The sequence below is a fragment of the Uloborus diversus genome, chromosome 5 (assembly GCF_026930045.1).
Source record: "Uloborus diversus isolate 005 chromosome 5, Udiv.v.3.1, whole genome shotgun sequence".
Lineage (NCBI taxonomy): Eukaryota > Metazoa > Arthropoda > Arachnida > Araneae > Uloboridae > Uloborus > Uloborus diversus.
The window spans coordinates 82300180-82321668 of NC_072735.1; the positions used below are offsets into that span (position 1 = coordinate 82300180).

The 21489-nt window shown below is 32.6% G+C and overlaps 1 protein-coding gene across 1 annotated transcript in view; it reads right to left on the reverse strand.

The window, feature by feature from the left end:
- The window catches only part of LOC129223436 (DNA damage-regulated autophagy modulator protein 1-like), a 62747-nt gene that overhangs the window by 22357 nt on the left and 18901 nt on the right, over nucleotides 1-21489 (reverse strand). Inside the window, exons 3-6 of the mRNA XM_054858049.1 lie at nucleotides 18270-18391; nucleotides 16154-16308; nucleotides 7304-7481; nucleotides 2729-2802 (exon numbers count right to left, since the gene is read on the reverse strand). Of these exons, the coding sequence (XP_054714024.1) occupies nucleotides 2729-2802; nucleotides 7304-7481; nucleotides 16154-16308; nucleotides 18270-18391 (529 nt within the window). The remainder of the gene's footprint in view (nucleotides 1-2728; nucleotides 2803-7303; nucleotides 7482-16153; nucleotides 16309-18269; nucleotides 18392-21489) is intronic.

The following is a 21489-nucleotide window of genomic DNA, read 5'->3' on the forward strand; positions in this document are numbered from 1 at the left end:
TTGTTTGGTTTAAACCAAATGTTTTTAAAAAAAAAAAAAAATATAGTTTTTTTGAAAAACTTCATTGTTTTCTCCCAAATGTTTTCATAAATTTTACATATTATTGCAAAAAGTAAAATCTAATTGTTGCTAAATAACTAGCAAAGCTTTATAGATAATTTACAGATTTAACAAATTTAGAAACTTAAATTTTTTAAGGTAATGCAAGTTTGCTAAATAGTTTTTCCTTCGTTTTTTTCTTTTTTTAAATCAATTCAGCTTTCCTATTAGGTACATAAATATATAAGGCAGAGCAACCAAGTTTTCCAAAATTACATGTAAAAAAGATCCAAGTAGCTCTTTTTTGATTTTTCAATTATCGTATTTTTTATTTCAAAATAGTCCAAAAAGCATGTTTCAACCAAAACTTCATTAATTACCTAATTTGCTCGATTACGTAAGATTTAATGAGATAGATTATGTACCATTGAAGCAATGCATAGTGTATGTTAATAACAGAATATTTAAATGACAAGAGAAAACGAGCTGATGTGTGCATCACATGACTTCCTTTTACACCAATTTAATGCTATTTCCCTATTATTGCAATTTTAATGGGATTATCTCTCTAACTCTTTAAATATCACTAGCAATGGCCACATTGAAAGCAGATTTAAAAAAAAAAAAAAAAATCGCCAAATTTTTCGCCAAGTTGGCGACAAAACTTGGCAACCAAAAGACTGGCGATATATCGCCAAGTGACCGCCAAATTATAACACCACTTGAGTTTGCATCGAAATTAACAATGATTTCCCCCCAAAAAGGTGCAAAAGACCCCTTTAGAAACACCCGAATGCAACCAAAATAGGAGGTGCACAACTAGACCCCACTACGAGTCTATGTACCAAATTTCAACTTTCTAGGACATACCATTTTTGAGTTATGCGAGATACATACGCACATACGTACATACACACATACGCACATACATACAGACGTCACGAGAAAAGTCGTTGTAATTACCTCGGTGATGGTCAAAATGGATATTTCGCGTGTCTATACATTCTTAGGCACTTTTCCGCATGTGGTCGAATCGAAAAAAAACTCAACATTCATTTGGGGGTGAGCAAAATGGAAATTAAGGGCGATTTTTGAGTGAAAATTTTTTCGCGAATACAATACTTCCTTTTTTGTAAAAGGAAGTAAAAAACTAAAGAAGTCCAAAAACACTCTTACGAGTATGCATAACATTGTGTTTATACCTGCGCACTTTTTGCATCCCCGGTAGACGATGAAGTTAGAGCAAGAAAAGAAAATATATAAAATTATACAAAAAACATCCATGTAACTCAGTGCTCTTATAAAAAAAAATTAATGCCCAATTTTCACTTTTCAAAGAACTTTTTTTATCCCAAGAATAAAAGAAGTCTTGTGTATGAAGGGTGGAAGAATCAATAAGCACTAATTTTTATGACATACCTCATTATTAACATATGTTAAAAGAGTATTTTCATACTCTTTAAGTTCTGTAATGCACATCAGACTTGTAATTAACCCCAAACATTATATATCGTTGTAAAGGGTTTTCCTTTCCAAACAAGATGATGTTTGTTCCATTTTTCTCAATTATATAGAACAGGAGACATAAGCAATAGAGAAGTTGCAACCTATTAAATGTTCATATTTTAAATATTGGATATTGTTAATTGACCCTCAAAACTAAAAAAATTCACCATCGCTGAATTTTAAAACACCGTGATTGATTTTTAATGAATTTTTAAAAATCCACGAGCAGAAGTGCGCTCTTCTGAAACGTCACAAGCTTACGTCACAGGGCACTAATGGGCAGCCTTCCGCCGAAGATCCCTTATTTTTGCTGCGGACATTTTGAACACGCTGATATTTTTATTTTTTAGAAATTCAATAATCCTTTTGAACACACTATCGAGGCCGGATTCGTTAAAGCACAATCTAATAATCTTCCTCAAGTAACATCAATGATGGTATTCGAATATTTCTGAGTGGATGAGAGGTTTAATGTTCCAGGTAGGAGGTAAGCTTTACGTTTCGTCTTCGAAGTCAACTGCATGTCCTTCGGTTTCTCCTGCGGCGGAAGAGCGCATGACGTCACTTCCTGTGCCATTTGACGTCACATCGCTTGAACTTTAAAAATTAATTTAAAAAAAACTACTTATCGTATCGCAAAAATTTTTTCACCTATGTTGTTCATACATGTTATCATACAAAAATAAAATTGAAAAATCGAAAACTTCCCTTTTCCAGTTGAGCCAATTTTCAAAGGCTTCTCTTTCAAGAAAGTGCTATAACACCAGGTCCACTTTTCAGACAGTTTACAATTATAACACTAGGTCCATTTTCCAGACAAACTTTCAATTACTTTCTTTTTAAACATTTTGGAGGAAGTTGCCTTTGTTGTTTATGAATATTTTACTGTTATTACTTTATTTTAAATTCATTGTGCATACGTTAATTGATTTTCTTCTTAATTAGAAAGTCATTTGGCGATGAATTATGGAGTTTTTTTACATTTGAAAGCTACTGCAAATGTAATTTTTATGTAATTTGTTTTTCTTTAATTCAATGGATTTAATATAATACAATACATTAAAAAATAATAACTTAATAATAATAATAATAATAATAACAAATTTATTTAAATTAATAAATAAATTTGTTAATTTAAAAATACATAAATCTAAAAAAGAGCAAATTCAAAAGAAGGGCTTACCCCATCGTCATAACTCCACTTGGTAGGATCTTTACCATGGAAACTATTGTGAGCTATTATCCCAGCAATGAGAGCTTGAATACATTGAGGATTATCAAACTTAAGAGAACAGTGTTTAAAAAGAAAAAGCAATAAAAATACTTACAAACTTAGGGCATTTTAACTGGAAAAAAGCAAAGAAGCTATCCATAAAGAAAACTTGTTATTTTAAATGTGCTCCAATAATTAAATGTTAATAATTTACGGAGACGTTCAGGATTCAAGAAGCTGCTTTTGAACAATAGGTTTTTATTCAATTTTTAGAATATCACACAATCTTTGAAAATAAAATGCAATTCTGATGCTCTTGAAAATTGAAACTAGAAATTTATAATGAAATTGCTTTTAAATGATATAAAATCTTATTTACTTTATCAGGTACTTGTTTTCATTTACTGTCAGCCCCCCTTAATCAGGTAATGGATAAATAAGTACCCCCGCTTATACGAATAAAATCTCCCGAAACCGAATATTTCCCCATAGACGCAATGTTATAGATCCCCGCTTAATCAAATAATTTCCCCGGATAATCGAATAATATGAATCAGCTTTCGCAAATATTTTTGCTGAGAAAAATTTTGTATAAATTTGAAAAAAATTAAGTTTGATAAATGTTAAATGTAAGATACGGTAGTTGAGGAGGGGGGGGGGAAGGGACTCAGAAAAAAGATCTTTTCACAGAATTTTTCAAAAAATAACGTACTGAAAAAAAGGTGCCAAAACAAAGATTTTATATCTCAAGTTGTAAGTTACTTTTTATAACTTTCATGCGTACTTGTAATATATATACTAATTATTAAACTATACTGTTCTTTATTTAGCTTGTTTCAAAAAATTTTCCCCATTAACATAAATTATTTCCTTTATATAGCTATCGATTTATTATTATTATGTTTTAAGACAAAATTTGTCAATTTAGAAAGGTAAATAAAATTTCCCTGCTTAATCGAATAATATTTCTTGGAACCATGGATATTCCATTAAGCAGGGCCGAAAGTATTTCATTTATAAATTACATTATTTTAAACTATAATTTTTTAAAATTAAAGTTATAAGACATGAGTATAAATTTCTTCATAATATTCATCAATACAAGTTACGATTTATCAGAATTAAAAATAAAAAAAAAACCACACATAAAAGATTTTTTTTATAAGTTTATAGATCATTTCATATCCTTTTCAGTTTTAGGTAAATTTTTGTTCATTTTTAGATGTTTTTTTGCATTTTAAAGGGATTTTTCTAAGCATGTTCAGCATCAAATTTAGAATCATTTGAAAGATAATGAATTGTGAATCAAAAAATTTGAGCAGGGCTGCTGACTCCAGGATTGAAATTTGTCAGGATGGTTGTTTAATAGGTTTTTCTCCTTTTGGGCGAAGCTCTCATTCTGGGAGGTCCTCGGTAGTATTTGAGGGGGTCGCACCATTTTTTAAGGGGGGAGAACCTCTGATTTCAGTATTCATCTATTTATGAAAAACAGAACACAAGCAAGAATCCAAACAAATTAAAATAAATAAATACCTTTGTGCTGAACAGTAAAGTAAGAAAAACAACGTCAAAAGCCAAAGCGGCTTTTGACAGATTTCTTTTCAGCTATAAGCTCATTACTTTTTGCATTGAAAAAGGCGTTCCCTGTATCGCCGAAACACGTGTCTGCTGTTACTGCAAATTTGTACTTTTTTTAACGTCGTTTTTCTTGCTTTACAAACAAATTAGTTTAAATTTAGATTTTAAATTAGGCCAGGAGTGGCATTTCAGCATTTTGTTTGGGGGGTCGAGTTTCTCAAATATGTATTGCCATAGCGTAGTCCCTAAACCAACATTAGCTAACAGAAAGTGGTCATAAAATCGGTTTAATATGAATGAAAATTAGTGTTTAGAAACAATTAAAATTTTGATTCACTTTCTAATAAGTTATCATGCAAAACATCTCGATACTAAAGTTATAATATCTTTTGGAAAAGTTTTAATGCATGATTTTTGGAATTCGGAAGAGCAGGGAATCATGTTACTAATCTATCAGTGCTCAGTGTTGTGCTGTTTTGCCAGTACAGCTAAATAGAAAAAGATGGTGAAAAAGCTTATGCCCTTTGGCATGTATGAATTCGTTTGAATTTTTTACCCATTGTGCTTCTAAAATAATTCTCTAAACTCCTGAAACATAAAAATCTTTCTCTACTAGCTGAGCTGATTGATAGTCAAAAAATAATTGAAGTAACACAAAGTTATGTATGAAAACACTTTTTATATCTTGCTCTTCAAAATCACCCAGGCAACTTCAAAATTGTGAGGAACTTAATTTTTCATCAATAATCTAGTTTCGTCGGCGCTCTCAGCTTCAATGAGATGTCATATGCATCCAGCTCTGTTATTGACTATTCCAGAATGATGAGTCCATATCAAAGACGAACCTGCAGTCTCTGGATGTGAACCTGTTTTGTCGGTATATTGCTTGTAATTTTTCTTGCCTCATGCTAAAAATTTTACTCATAATTGAAAAATTTTATTTTTTGTTTTCAAAATCCAATTCAGATAATATAGAGAAAACCATACAGAAAAATATTTATCATCAAATCTTGTGTTAAATTCACTTGAAACTAAATCTATTATTTCATACAAAATATTAAAAAATCAATCTTTGACTTCACATCATCAAGTGAATATGATGTATATGTGTATTTATTTATTTATTTTTTGGGCTTGTTTAAAATTGGCTTGGAGGAAGAATTTTTTTGAAAAGTTTCACGCTTGATTGAAATATACATCTATGTAAATCTATTTTCAGTTTCAATTGTAGATTGAACTATGGCAGTATGGTGCACAGATCAATTGTAGATCGAACTGTGGCTTGAATAGTCCAAAAATTAAGGGTAGCGTATTGAAGATGTTTTGATAGAGTAAAGTATTTTTTAAAAACTTTCCTCAATACAAATTCAATAAAAATTCAAACGAAGTCATACATGCTAAAAGGTTTGAACTTTTTCACCATTGAAAGAATCGTTTTGCAATAATTCTTCCATTCGCCAAATCACTGCTTTGAAGTTATCGAGAAATGTTTTAATGGTTTTAACTCTTGAAGACCACCTTTTGTCACTCCGAGATTGCATAGTTATAGAGCCCAATAAAAAGTATTTGTATATATGTTTTTTTTAATCAATAATCACATGCATTTTTAAGAAGTTTCCATGAAAGCATATAATGCATTGAGCAGCTGAAACATGTTTCTAGCAGAAGAAAGCGATGAACACTCATGAAGTAAATATACACTTAAAAAATGAGTGTGAAATATCAAGGAATTTTCTTGTGAAAACCTTGCAGCCACATCACTTTGCACGAGCCTCTCATATTGGACAGACCATCGTTTCACTGGGCACACAAGAAGGAAATTTTTTAGCCTATATGAGGAAATGTCTTCTTTAGTTAAAATTAACCATTATTCTCTATCAGCTTTCTATGTTCTGAAAAGGCCGGAAAATACTTCATGAATTTCTAAGTCGTCATCCAAATAACGAAAAACACTTTTTCTAGTCTGGGAATGTGTCGCGTTTTATCAAATAGTTACTGAGAACCAGCGAAATTTTTTTAATGAACACTGATTTCCGACTTACATAAATTGAATTCACCCATTTTCTATCATTCTATTCAAAACATTTGGGGGTGCGACCGCCCCCTCTTGACCCCCTATTTGCCGCCCCTGAATTAGGGCCACAGGCATGAAAATAGCAAAAAAAATGTAATATGCGGGCAATGCACAGTTGTATTTGTTTGCCAAAAAAAGAAGAGGAGAGCAATAACGTGTGCAAATGCAATGTTACTTTCAAATTATTACATGAAGACGAAATCTCCAGAAACAATTGTTCTTTCTTAGTTTAAAAGAAGCTAAGTTATTCAAGCATAAAATCAATCAATTGTATACGTGTGGCTGAATATGTAATTTATGCTTTTACATCGACCAATATTCTATTTTGTTTGTCAAAATGTTTTAAAACTTGTTTGTAGTGCAATAAGTTATTAAAATGACTCTGAATTTAACATAATAAATTATCAGTTTTTGTCTGTTATCATCAGTGCTGGGATGTTGACAGTGACGTCACTTCGGGGGGGGGGGGGGTGCGGTTTGCCCCGGGTGTCACCCGTCTGGGAGAAGGGGTGACACCCAGAGTTGAATTGCAAGTTTGCGAAAAATATGACGCTAAAATGCATTTTTAAGACTGCAAATTTGAAAAATTTCAGGGAGAACCCCCGGACCCCCCTTTTCCACCTTGAATCATAGAGTTTATACTTATTATTATCATTGTTTATTATTATCAAGATTAGGTTTCAGTACTTAGACTAAAAACTGAGTGAATTTCATGCTTACATAGAATATATATATATATTTTGCATTTGTTGGGGGGGGGGCACACACCAAAGTTACCACCCCGGGTGTCACCTATGCTAGGTACGCCACTGATGTTGCAAATTTCAAAATACATTCAACTATCATAATCAATACATTAAATAATAGCATAAGAAAACATTTTAAAAGGATACTTAGTCCAAATCCTGCAGTGAGTATTAAAGACAGCACTACTCGAAGTCTTGCAACAAATAAGGAATTCAAAAGAGGACAGACATAATACGATATTATCGTCTGTAACCAACTATATCCAGTAGCACACCCAAATGCACAACATGCACCAGTCATATGAACAATTAAAACTGAAGTTTCCTGGAACACAAAAAAGGATTTGCAGATATTGCACCCATATCAAAGAAATATTTAGTTTTAGAAACAGATCCTTTTATCAATATTAAAAGAAAAACAATATTCTTGAAATTTTTCTTAGAACATTCATTAGATGCTAAAATAAGCCTAATAAGATTTTTGAACATATTTCAACAGACTCCGCAGTGGCTTTTTGGGGGGGAAAGTAGGAAATAAGGAATCAAAAATTTAAAAAGTAGGAAAAAATAGGAAGAGATAGGACTACACACACGTGAAGAGGAAACAAATTTAACATAAATTTTATTTCTTGTATAAAATAAACTATTTTTGATTTAAAACTGTCCCAAAAATAAACTAACAGTACTTATGAAGTATTAAAGGGATTTAATGAAAGACCGAGCCACAAAAAAAAAAATGAAAAAAACAAGCTGACAATCATCATGAAAATCAAACTGATGGAAACAAAGATATTAATTACAAAAATCTTTATCTTTACTAATAATAAAGCTGAAAGTCTGGATGTCTGGATCTACGTCTGTCTGGATCAATCTCTGTCAGGATCTCTGAGATGCACCTAGACTGTTCGCCTGATTTTCATGAAATTTGGTACTTAATTAGTTTGTAGCATGGGGTGTGCACCTCAAAGCGATTTTTTGAAAATTCGATTTTGTTCTTTTTATATTCCAATTTTAAGAAAATTTTACTGAGCAAATTATCACAACGTGGATGAATAAATTACGGCATTATCATAACGTGGAGCCATAACATGGGCAAGCAAATGAATATAGCAAATTGGTGAGAAATTCATCATCCATTATTTGTTAACATACAGGCGAACCAAATGACCTTTTAATTTTTTACTACGGGCAAAGCCGTGCAGATACCACTAATATGAAAATAAAATTCAAACAAAGAAACACCTTTCAACAATACAGTAATAAAATTTTTAATAAATTTGGTCTTAAACATGGGACATAAAACTTATAGTAAAATAATTAAACTAAATAAGTAACAAAATAAGTAAACTAAAGTATGTTAAATATTTTTATTATATTAAAGATGTTAAGTATTTTTAGCATTCAACATAAATTTTTGGTTTAGGCACGTGTATAGTGCCTAGAAAGAGTAGTGTGCCGATCGACGGGGAAAAAGTGAGGTCAGATCTGAGGAAAAACCAGATGGCGCTGCGCTCGAGGTGTACGTTATGCTCCTCAATCAGACTTGTTTTAAATCAGCGATTGCATGCTCATTTTGCAGTTTAAAAGCCCCGTTTTTCGGATTGAACTTATTTCTGTGCAAAAGACAAATTCTGTAATAAGTGCTATTTGTTACATGGGTGTTCATTTATTTTTTGAAGCATATAAAATTACCTTATGCTAATTTATCTTCAATGAAAATAATAGACTATAAGGGGGCATTCATTAAATATGTAAGGGTCCCGAGGGGGAGGGGGGTTGAAAAAGCCTCTACATACCTTGGGGGGGGGGGTCAAACTCATTCTTACGTAATATTTTCCAAGTCGGTATTTCACATTAGAAATTGCGCGGTCAACAAGTGATTTGGCAGAGATTATGTTCCATTTGCGTATGGAAGGTAAGAAAGTGTTAGGATAAGATGTTTTTTTATTTGTTTTACAAAGAATGATTAGTGTAAGATATAATAAAAGAGTCACATTATGTATGGCATGGTTCTATTTTTAATTAATATTACATCAAAAAAAAATGTCGAAAAAACATTCAGTTTAGATTCTAACTTTTCAGTAACCATTTCTTTACGCAAAAAGTTAAATTTAATAATGTGAATTTAATAACGATTCCAGTGATGTAACAATTCCAAGATTTGTTATTTTCCCATTTTGAAAAATGAAATGGAATCTTACGTAAGAATGGGGGGGGGGGAAATCTTACGTACCCTTACATGAGGGGAGGGGGATCAAAAATTGCCAAAATCATCCTTACGTAATTAATGAATGGCCCCTAAGTATTCAATAACTGCGCGTCTCTTATTTCTCTACTAATAATAAAGCTGTAAGTCTCTCTGTCCGGATTTCTGTCTGGATCTCTGTGACGCGGACAGTGCCTAGACCGTTTGGCTGATTCTCATGAAATTTGATACAAAGTTAGTTTGTAGCATGGGGGTGTGCACCTCAAAGCGATTTTAAATTCAATTTTGTTCTTTTTTTATTTCAATTTTAAGAACAGTTTCCGGAGCAAAATTAGTAAATTACGAAATTATAATGACGTGGAACCGTAACGTGGGAAGAGTGAATGAACATAGCCTATTGGCGAGAAATTAATCATCCATTATTTGTAAATATACAAGCTAATCAAATGACCTTTTAATTTTCTCCTCTGGGCAAAGTCCTGCTGGTACCGCTATTTTCAAAATAAAACTGCTTCGAAATTCTTAAGCTAATTAAAATTATCAGGGCTTCTCAGCCTGAGTCGAAGAGTCAGAGTCGCTTGAAAACCTACCGACTCCGACCTGTTTTTTTTAATTTTCAAGGACTTTCCTTACATTAAAAAAAATAATAGGGTCACTTGCTCCGATCACATATAACATACTAATTTGCAAATAACTGCAATTGGCAAACAGTTGGTTTGATTACTTGTTGAATTTTCGGTAATACTTATTAACGTCAAACTGCTAGTTTGCTTATTTTTATAACGTTCTTTAGAACCTGTCAGCAAACGGTTTTGTTGTCTATAATTATCAAAATAGAAGTGTTTTTGAATCTGACGTTATCATTGTCAAAAAAAAGTATTTATGTATTTTTATCTTTTATCTCATATGTAAAATAGCGAAAGAAATGTATCCTTAAAAACTAAAAACAAATGGGGAACCTCCTCGTCCCTTTCCTTTGTCTAACATTGCTTATGATAGCTTTAAAATGATCTTTTAAAAGGAAGTGCAGCTTCTGAATCTCCCTACCCTTAATCAGGGAACAACATGACAGTGCTACAATTAAAAAATCTAAATAAGTAGCGATCAAAAGAACATTGTGATACATGTTTTTGGACGCAAAAAATAGTTTCCCGTTGTCAATATATATGAGATTTTAAAGCCTATGGGAATTTTAAAAAAAGCGAGTCTCGTTGTTACAAATTTAGCGAGTTTCGATGGGGACAGACATCTTTCTCATGCTCTGTAGATATGGATGTCCTGCCACATGCAGACGAGGAAATCGTCTGTGAGAAATTGGTACCTTCAATCCCTCGCCAAGTGTTTAAATTTGCCACTTTTCTTAAAATTACGGGAGACTTAAATACATTTTATCTCTATAACAGGGGACGATAACAAAAATAATTATCAATTTCGTACAGGATTTTAAAAGGCTAAAATTAAAAAAAAAATTTTTTTAAATATAACTTACGTGCTCGTTGATTCCGTTTGTCTGAAAGTCGAATGGTCGGTCGCTAACAGTTACCAGGCGTAGCGTTGCTAGAGATTTCCAACCTATTCTCCAGACCTATAAATTGTAGAGGTGATGCTACCATATACCATACCCAAGTCGGGCTCTTTCTCATTTAGGGGCCTCATTGACTCGGGAGTCGCTCCATTCTGCTTTAAACTCATGCTGGCTACATGGGGCTTGAGTCTCCCAAGTGGCATTAAAAACAACAACAAACTGCGCCCTAAGAAATCTCGATTGATAATACATTTGCCTTAAAATATAAGTATCAAATTTTCAGTCAATTGTGTAAAATTTTGTTTTGAAAACATCCTTGTCTTTGTGTCTACTTCAATAATGATCTTTTTATCGTTAATATTATTTTCCACATAATTTTCATTATATACAAAGACTACAATATTTAAAGATTTTTTAAATTTCATAGAAACCCAATATTCGTTAGGCAAATTAATATGAACAATTTCATTTATAATAGATTTATACGTGGTTATTTCAGTTTCATCTGCGGAAAGATCTAGTTTTATTTTTTTCAAACAGGGAACATTTTTCTTAACTACATAATTCCTGATGGACCTTTTCTTTGGTAATTTTTTAGTAAAGTATGTTAGCAGACTTGGGAAAATTGTCGGAATTGCCTCATCTTTAAAAAAAGTTTTTCCCCGAGGAATTAAAACTTCCTCACCATTTATAATATGCTTAAAATGCGTTTCAATAAAATGTTTTTCGAAATGCAGAGCACAAATTGAGCAATATTTATCAAAAACTTTATGTAACCTGGGAATTAACGAGTTCCACTTTAGATTTTCTTCATCTGCTGGAGCTTTAAAAAGCGTAACTTTTTCCTTCCATGTTTTGTACCCACTTTTGCACCCTGGTACGAAACAAGATGAAGCTTTATTTCTTCCAATGTTCAACTTTGATGCCTCCATTAAAAGCCTTCAATGCTGTTTCATGATATATTCACGAAATAACGGTAAAAAAGAGAAACGCGGAACTAAATTGTAACAAAATCCCGCGTCTACTAATGTAAACACCGCGAAATTGAACGTACATCTCGACTGCACTGCCATCTAGCGGTTTTCATACAATTTGTCTTCAAGAATCGTGGGGAAAAAAGCGCCGGTCAGCACACTACTCTTTCTAGGCACTATAGGCACGTCATTTATGGGGGTCAATTTCTCTCCTCCCTAACTTTGGAAAATTAATGCTTAACTATACAAGTTTGTGTGGTTTTTGTTTTCAGATAAAATTTGCATTCAGTGTACATCCTTCTCTAGCTACCCCCGGGGAAAATCAAAATGACGGGCCAATTTTAATTTTAATCAAGCAATAAAAACGAATATTGTTTTATTGATTTGATGATATTTTAACATTCTTGTTCCAAAATTTTTGTCACGAAAAATAAAAAAGGAAAAATCCATGCATGGTAAACATAACATTTTATCAAAGACAAAGATCAGTTACTAATGTTTCTTTGTACATAAAAGGGAAGGCATGTAGTTTCTCTCAATTCTCACCTCAGCAAAAATATTCATTGGGAAATTTTTTACAAAACTGAGAGTGAGGAGGGAACACCTGGCATCAAATGCCTGCATATATCTCTTTCTCCCCCCCCCCCTTTGATCAGGCGACTTGAATACAATAACTTTTTCAGTAGATACGCTGCATTGGTATAATTGCCGCACCCGAAAAGAGTAAGATTCAAAAAAAAATTTTAATGTTCAGAAATGCCACATTGCCATAAACGCAGCACATAAAAATGATGAGCAACTCTTTGATATTGATGATATATCAGAGCAGAAAATACCCATTAAAAAGAAAGAAAAAAACTACATTACATATTTGATTGTGGCTCTATCCTTCAATTTTAAAAATGTGAAGAAATAAAAACAGAATCTCGCATTTAAATTAATTTCCGATTTTTCTCAAAATCGGGAACGTTCTGCCCATCTAGCTTTGCCGTGTTTTCTTTTTTTTTTTTTTGTAAAGAAAGAAAATAAAATTTTATAATCACGTTTATGATTTAGAATGACCAATAATCAGGTTTATGTATGAAAAAAGTTCATTTCCTCGATTATTTTGAAGTGGTTGGTTTTTGCGAATTTCTGTTATCTGTTGCTTACAGGTTTTTCATTTTTTGCTTCCTTACATCCTTTTTGAGGTTTTACATTGCCTCTATTTAAACAGAGCTCCATTTCACTTGTAGTCAACTATACAAAAAATTGGCTTCTCCCGCATTTTTTGAACAGTCGGCCGTTTAGTTTAATAAAAGCTTCTAATTGACGAGTAAATAATATTTAATTACATCAGAATGTGCCAGTATCTATATCTTTATTGTTTCGTTAAAACAGTAAAACTGAAGTCGGGGAAATAAAAAGAAAAGTTGATCATTAACGCCTCAACGGCAAAAAAGTCACTTATGAAAATTTAATTTTTAAACACGCCAACGCCGTTCGTTCCTTCCAGAAATTACTGTAGTCAGTCAATGAAAAGCTTAGAACCCATGGGCTTCCATATGGGGGGGGGGCAAGTGGGGGCTCAAGCCCTCCCCCAACTTAGAAATAAGAATTTCCTTGCTTTTAGTAGTTTTTTTCTTTTCAAAAATGTAAAAACATTTCTTCTCCAGCCATTAATGAATAAGTCATTGAAAATGTCAAATTTTAATAACTCTAATCTGTACTGAAATCGGCTTCCATTGGGAAAATATCCTGCTGAACCATGGGGAAAATATCTGAGCCCCCCCCCCCTTAAAATTTTGCATATGGGTGCCCATGTTAGGATCCGCTTGTTTCTTTTACTTTTCAAAATTGGAAAATGCAGAAACTTATCAGTGCGACATTGTGAAAATAAGAATCAATGCACAATTAGAAGTGCTATACTAAAGAAAGGAAAAGTAGGGAAAAAAAGGAAAAAGTAGGAAAATAAGGAGAGATCTCTAAAAAGTAGGAAAAATAGGAACTCTTCGGGGTCTGTTTAAATTGGATTCATTAAAATAAAAAAAACCTGGCGTGGACCCCACGCTTCTTCCTCTTATGTCTATTAAATAATCAGTGTTTCAACAGCTTAAAAGAATGATTGTGTGTACTCATGTACAAGCGCTAGAAGCAACACTTCTGAAATGACATTTTACTACACATATAATATTATGGTAAATTTAGAGACTAGTATTTTTAATTGTTCAAAAAAAAGTGATATTTTCATTAGCATATGTGATCTAAAACTTCTCAAAACTGCATAGAATGTGCATAAAGTAAAAAAAAAGCAAGATAATACTGCCTTAGAGTGAGCAAGAAAACAATTGAAATAATAATACTCATAAGTTTTTTGCGAATCAATGCAAAAACTTTTTTTCATAATAATTCAACTTCTAAATATCGGCAATTTTAACATCATTTATGGATCATGCACTAAATATTGCCAAATTAAAACCATATTCGAAAAATCTTTATTTATTTATTTATTTATTTTTCCAAATTTTAACATCACTTAAGTCTGCATTGGAATGAACACCAATCTACCCCCAAAAAAGTGTAAAAGACCTCTTTTGGCGCATTTGAATTCAATCAAAAGGGGATGTGCACAACTAGACATCAGTCTTAAATTCAGGGAGGTTAAACTGTTTGGAAGGTCAGAAATACTGAATAAAATTTATAAAATACTGACTAACTTAAGAATAATAATTAGCAATTTTATGTGTTGTAAAATGGATGCTACTACTATACATTTGAGAATGTCAAGCAGTTTAAATACCTGGGCACAATGATCTCAAGCTGCAATGACCTACATATTGAGATTAAAAACAGGCTATCCATGGCTAATAGATGCTTCTATGGTCTTAAAAACCAATTAAATTCAAATTACATCAGCATTAAAACTAAAATTCTTTTATATAAAACATTGATAAGACCTGTTATCTTGTATGGGAGCGAATGTTGGGCTCTCAGCAGGGCAGAAGAAGAGCTTTTATTGATTTTTGAGAGAAAAATTTTAAGAAAGATTTTTGGACCAATAAAACAAGATAACTGTTGGAAAAGAGCTTATAACCATGAAATCTACAAAAAGTATGGTGAACCTAACATCTTTAAGGTTAATAAGGCGTCTCTCATTAGGTAGCTGGGCCACATATTTCAATATGCAGATGGGTTCCCCACAAAAGAGTAACCTTCTCCAACATCGAAGGAAAATGCCAAAGAGGGAGACCCCCTGTCAGGTGGCTGGATGGGGAGGAAAAGGACTTAAAAGTAGTAAGAGTGAACCGATGGAGGGCCATTGTACGGGATAGGTGGGAAAGACTTCAAAATACGATCTTGACCTGCAACAGGCTGTAGCATTAGCGAAGACGAAGAAAATGGATGCATGTTTCATTTGGAACTTTTGGCAATGCCTAATTTGTATTGTAAACTTAAAATAAAATTTTGATTTAAAGTTATAAGTTTAATTTACATAATTACTATATGACAAAAAGCAGAGACGGACAGAAATTTTTCAAAACTTAGGAGCCAAGAAAATTTTTTAGACATCAGACAAGTTATTATTCAGTGCAACATGGCTTCTGAAAAAGCTAGTCGCCAAGGTATAGTTTTAGTTGCACAGTCGGCCTGGGTGGACCCTTATGAAAATTTTTTACTGCAACATGATATGTTAGGATTTTTACAGTAACTGTAGACTTATATAACATATAAACAATATTAATTAACTTAATATAAATAATAGTAATAATAAAAAGTGAACAAGCAATGTTTTTTTTTTTTTTTCATTTTGGACAAAGCAAGCGCAATGCTTGCAAAGTTTGTCTAAAACTTCTAAGTTGCCCCCTTTATTTCCTCCTTTTAAAATCTTTTAACTGTAATTCAATTTTCACCTTGCCCCCTCCCCCCAGAAAAAACATCACTCTACTTTGACAAAAGGAAAAATGTAATTAAAATTTGTTTTCTACAAAAGTGGAAGCAATTTATGATGTCAAAACAAGTTGCACTATCTTTGCCACCTAGCAAAGATCCAACTTCAGAAGATGTTGAATACGTTATTGTCGGTACAGCAGAGACATCTATAGCAATATTTTAGCACAAAAAAAAAACTCAATGGTTTTGTTGTTATTTCCGGACAGACATCGCTATAGACTTAATTTATGCATCAAACATTATAGGAAAACAATTGTACTTTAAATACAAAATTATTTTGTGTATTGGATTCTCACTTGAGAAGTTGAACAGAAGTTTTTATAACTTTTGTACCAAAAGAAATATAATAAAACCACAAGTACCTGAAAATTAGCCAACACACTCACACCAAAGCAGCCTAACCATCCAACTAATAAAGCAATTTTATTGATTCTAAGTACAATTGTATATTCTGATGAAAGATGATCTCTGTAGTGCTGTTCAACTTGTTTGTATCTTATATACATCAAGGATGCCACTAAAGGGAAAAAAAACTGTGATTGTTTACAGCTCAAAAAAATTCTGATTCAGCAAAATATGGAAGAAACTCATAAAATTATACAATCATTAAATTTATACATCAAACCACCACACCAGAGAAAGTACAAATTGAGAATATTTTAGATGTTGTTACGAGCTCAGCCACTACAAGAAATACTTTAAATGATGACACAGTTCTTGAGAAAAACACAGGAGATTTATTTACAACTATGTACAAGAAATATCCTTAGCAACTGCTAAATTAACCATAGCAATTAGGCAAATATCAATTAACACCATAAACTCAACGGTTGTACACGTATTCACCTCAGAATATGCAAAAACAAAGCACAAAGGCTAATACATACTTCCAGCGGTATGCTGAAAACAAGATTTCACAGTTAGAAAACAAACTAACTGACTCCTCCATTCACAAGACGCCTGGCATTTATACCCAGCGAAGAAATATCTGGAAAATCCTAAAAAGTTCTACAAATTTCTCATATTTTCTTTTTATTCCATTCACAAATCTTATTGTTCAGAAATGGGGGGGGGGGGATCATATACTTCAGTAGAATGTTAGAGGGTTGTATGTACATTATAAGAAACGATTTACAGGTTACGTTACTAAGATAATTTTAGATGAAAGATAATAGAATAAACGCCACATTTAGCTAGATTACAACAAATTAATCATAAAAATAATTACTATTTACAGAATTTGTAACAATATAAATAAATGTGACAACCAGTAACAAGTTCTGGGCCCAGTTAGGCTGATCCTAGTCAATTTATCAAACCCTAATGAAACTCAAGAGCCCTTTTAAAACTATTCACTCCATTATAAGAAATAGCTGCTTTTGGTAAATATTTCAAATGCCTAGAATCCCGCCCCAGAAGTAGTAATTTTTTTCCTCTGATCTCGAGATTAGCTTGGGATTCGAAAAGAGTAAAACAACGACCCTGGCTTTGCAATCTGAACAGAAATATAGTCCACAAATATCCTCTATTTTTATAAATGGAAATAACTGGATCATGTCCCCTCTTACTCTCGTTTGCTCAAGAGTACAAACATTAAGCATTTTAAGCCTGGAGTCATAATCTAAATTAGAAAGCCTATTTACTAACATTGTAGTACTGCTTTGAATCTTTTTCAAATAATGATCTTATTTAGACAGAGATAAATAAAATATACTTGTTACTTTTGAGAAAGTCTGCATGGTTGCATTCTTAGAAAAATTCAGACTTTTTTTTGGAAAGTACTTTAAAGAATTAGTAAACATTTTGGAAATACACCTTACCTTAAATTCTAAACTACTACAACTACACACACACAAAAGAGAGAGAAAAAGAAAAGGAAAGAAAAATAAAAAAATTATTACTGATGACACTATGCATTGCCCCACTAAATTGTGCTTACGCTTATAGGCCGTGACAAACACTGAAACTCATGGCAACAAAGAGGGCACTACAGGGAGTCCCTATTTTCCATTACGTTACCATTGATTGGTGGATGCCAGGGTTCCATTCAGCACCTCTTGCGGTCAAAATAAGCAACGTTCAATTAAAAAAAACCAACTTTGAAACTTATCATTGATTGGTGGGGATGCACACTATTCCGTTCAACTTCAAGAGCAAATCATAGAAGCATTGCTTTAACACAGAAAAGTCATAAATTGTCAGGGCCCAAAGCATCAGCGCCATCTAGCGGGGCCATGCACTATGTTACCATTAAAGTCATATGTAATCTCCATGGTTTTCACTGTAACTTCACAAATTAGAAAACTAGCTTTTTTAGAAAAAAACTTTTCGTTGACATATTTTTAACTGGTAAATGTACTAGTTTTATTAACAATATTCTAAGAGTAAAGTTTCTCTTTTTCCTTTTTAGTTTCTCTAATTCCCTTAATTTCAGAATGGCACATAATTAATCAATCATGCCACAAAATCAATACTCACAGAGAAAAGCAATGAAGTTGACTGCTTGACTAAATATACAACTCTCTGGAACAGTAGTACCAGTGTCACTAATGTATGGAAATTCTGCTTTAACATGTTTAAGATAAACAGCTAAGGCATATCTAAAGAAAGACAAATAACAAATTAAATATAATTTAACACACACACATGCAGTGTTCAAAGAGAAAAGTAAGTATTTTTTAAAGTCTTTTTAAGCAAGTACTTTACAAAAAAAAAAAAAACATAAATACAAATACAAAAATGCATAAGCTGTGAGTTAGGAATTTTAATCAGAGCTTTGATTATGCAAAGATACACAAGTAACTTTCCTTTTAAAAATTTGCCAACTTCTCTATAACTTTCTTGAACCAATTTGTATTACTTCCAGGAGTCAATCCAGGATTTTATTTTTAAATTAGGCAAAAGAAAAAAAATGAAAGTTTTGTCTTCTTGCAGAAAAAAAATGTTTTGGGGCATTTTTCTTTCATATAATTTTGGTGAAAAAAATCCTGTCGTTCCACAAAGATGTTAAAACGGTATGCACTCCAAAATTGAAATTTTGCATGCAGCAGAGCATAAAACTAGTCAGTAAAGCTCAGTATTCTTCATCTTGGTCAGTATTTGTCATTGTTCTCAAAATTTAGTCAGTAAAGTCAGTTTTTTTTTTTTTTTTTGAAAATGAGGTATTTAGATGAGGAAATACATATCAAACATGTTTAGCTGTCCCAAATCTAATCTGAAATCCAGAATTCGATTTCGGACGTCCAAAACTGGTTTAAGACATGACAGGTGGTTTTTATTGTCCAAGACTGTCTTAAACGGGTCAAAAAATAAAGCTAAAGGGATCTAATCTAATCAATTTGTTTTTACTACAGTAATTGTAATGTATAAAGAAATATTTATAAGTTTTAATAAATAAGAATTTGATAAACTTTCCCTTTGAAATGCTCATTTTAAAATCAGGGTTCATACATTTGAGGTTAGAAAAAAATTCCCTGACTTTTCCAGGTTATTTTTTTAGAAAATTCCACGTTAATCGCTTCATTCAAAATTAAGTTTAAGTAACAATATTTCCGAAATAATTTAAATTGTTTAAAGTAGCAATGCATTGCAATGTTTAAAGTAGCAAGAACTGAAACTTTTCCACTTGTAGATTTAAAAAAAAATCGTGGACTTTTTAAAATTCCTCTTACAATTTAAGGTTTTTTTTCTAAACAAATTCAAAATTGCTTTAATTCGTTTACTACTAGTTGGAAACAAAGTACTTTCAACTTATTTTAGCATTTCTTTGATGCCACATGTCATGCATATTAGCGTTTTGCTCTAATCCTGCAGCAATCTTTCTCCACTTTTGGTATACAATTCTTCTTTTCATTTTCTTATTAGTATGTAACACAAAATATATTGAGCAAAAGTACAAAGCTATTTTTCAGCATAAATATCATTAACTTGTTGCAACGATGGGCATACCCATATAATGCATAATAACAAAAATCAACCTCTGCTGATCATAGGCCAATGCCAATAATCGTCAGTTTTTTTCCTTTTGCATATAAAGGGTGCTTACATTAAAATTTTCTTTTCTAGAAAAAAAAATTAGTTTTTAAAGATTCATAATTAATTGCACATTTACTGTCAATAGTTTACATTGAGCTAAACATCCAATTCTGCTTTTGTAAATTTATGTCTACTTCCATCTTGCAAATGCTCAAATATGGGGACTGAGAGGTCTAGTCTCTGCCCATACGTAAATAGCATACGTTAATCGTGACGTCATCGCACGAGCACATCGTATCGGACGCTAGCAACTTACGCACTCACCGTACGTACGGTAACTGCGGTAGTCTCTGCCCAAAAATACCGGAAGTTCGTTAATACTCACTGGGATAACGAACGTACGGTAAGCATTAAACCACGCCTTTCTTCCTGTCCCTGTAAGCCAATGGAAAATTAGAATCGTTGACATGAGAACGCTCAGGAGACGAGGCTAGCTTCAGTTGTTTTGTTTTGATTCTCCTTTCGACGTCTGCTCTCAATCATAGAAAGATGGAAAAAAAAATTTCTTGTTATTACTTACACCACTCGGGTACCCAAATCAGAAGAAAAGGGGCACAAAAGAAGAACCTTTTGACCTAAGAATCATAATGATCATAAAAAAAAGCATTTTTGTTGGAGTTTTTACCATTTTTTTTTTTTTTTTTTGGAGCATTCAGTAACAAATTCCTAAAATTTAAAATATCAACTAGCAAAGAAAACAAAGCAAAGGAAGGTTCTAATTAAATTCATTTTTAATATTTCTTCATTGATCTGTCAATATGATAATGAAATTACAAAATATTCCTAATGTAGCGAAATATCATTCTTTGAAACATTATTTTGAATTGTTTTGTAAATTATCAAAATAGCTTTAACACTATAATATTTTTTAAGAATTTGGCTCAAAGTACTTTTGTGCCAACTCTCAAATAAAAAACAGGCATTTCTGGCACCATGGACATATTCACCGGGGGGGGGGGGGGGGGGCATTTGTCAATGAGTTTGAAAGTGTATACATCTTCTTCCAAGTACATTAAAAAAGAAAAATTACTGGTGTTGAGTTAATACTGCTATCATTTTAGAATTGCATTGCTTCCAAAATCTTGGGGGGAGGGGGGGGGGGCTAAAAGACCAGTCCCCAAACTGTCCAAATTATGGCCCTGCCCAGGAGGACACTGAACTTTAATCTTTGGGAGGAAAAAAAGTCTTCAATTATTTGCCGAATGGAATGCCACAAATATTGTCGCTGAATGAGGATAATTTTACCTAATAAAACTCCTAATTTTGCTGAAGCGGCAAAAAAATTTATCGAATAAGGAAAATTTTGGGAGGTCACAACGACTTTGCATTGGGACTTTCCTGGGCCTACCCTCCCCTTCCATGTTGAGACGGTGACACCCTTATCTGGCTCTGATCTATAAATTTTAGGCCCCCCTGGCAAAAAAAGCAGAGCCCCTAACTGGCTACTGGAGTTCTAAGCCACTGAAAGCCGGGGGCCCATTTAGTATAGTGAGCCGCCCCGCGCTGCAGGTAAGTAGATCTGGAGCGGGGGCTAACTGAGCCCAGGCCCAAGGAGTTTAGAAACACATCTCTCTTTATATATCCAATGAATGAAATTTAATTTGTATTTATTAGGTTTTACATATGCAATTACGAAAAGAAAAATAATTGCTAAAATGTTTTT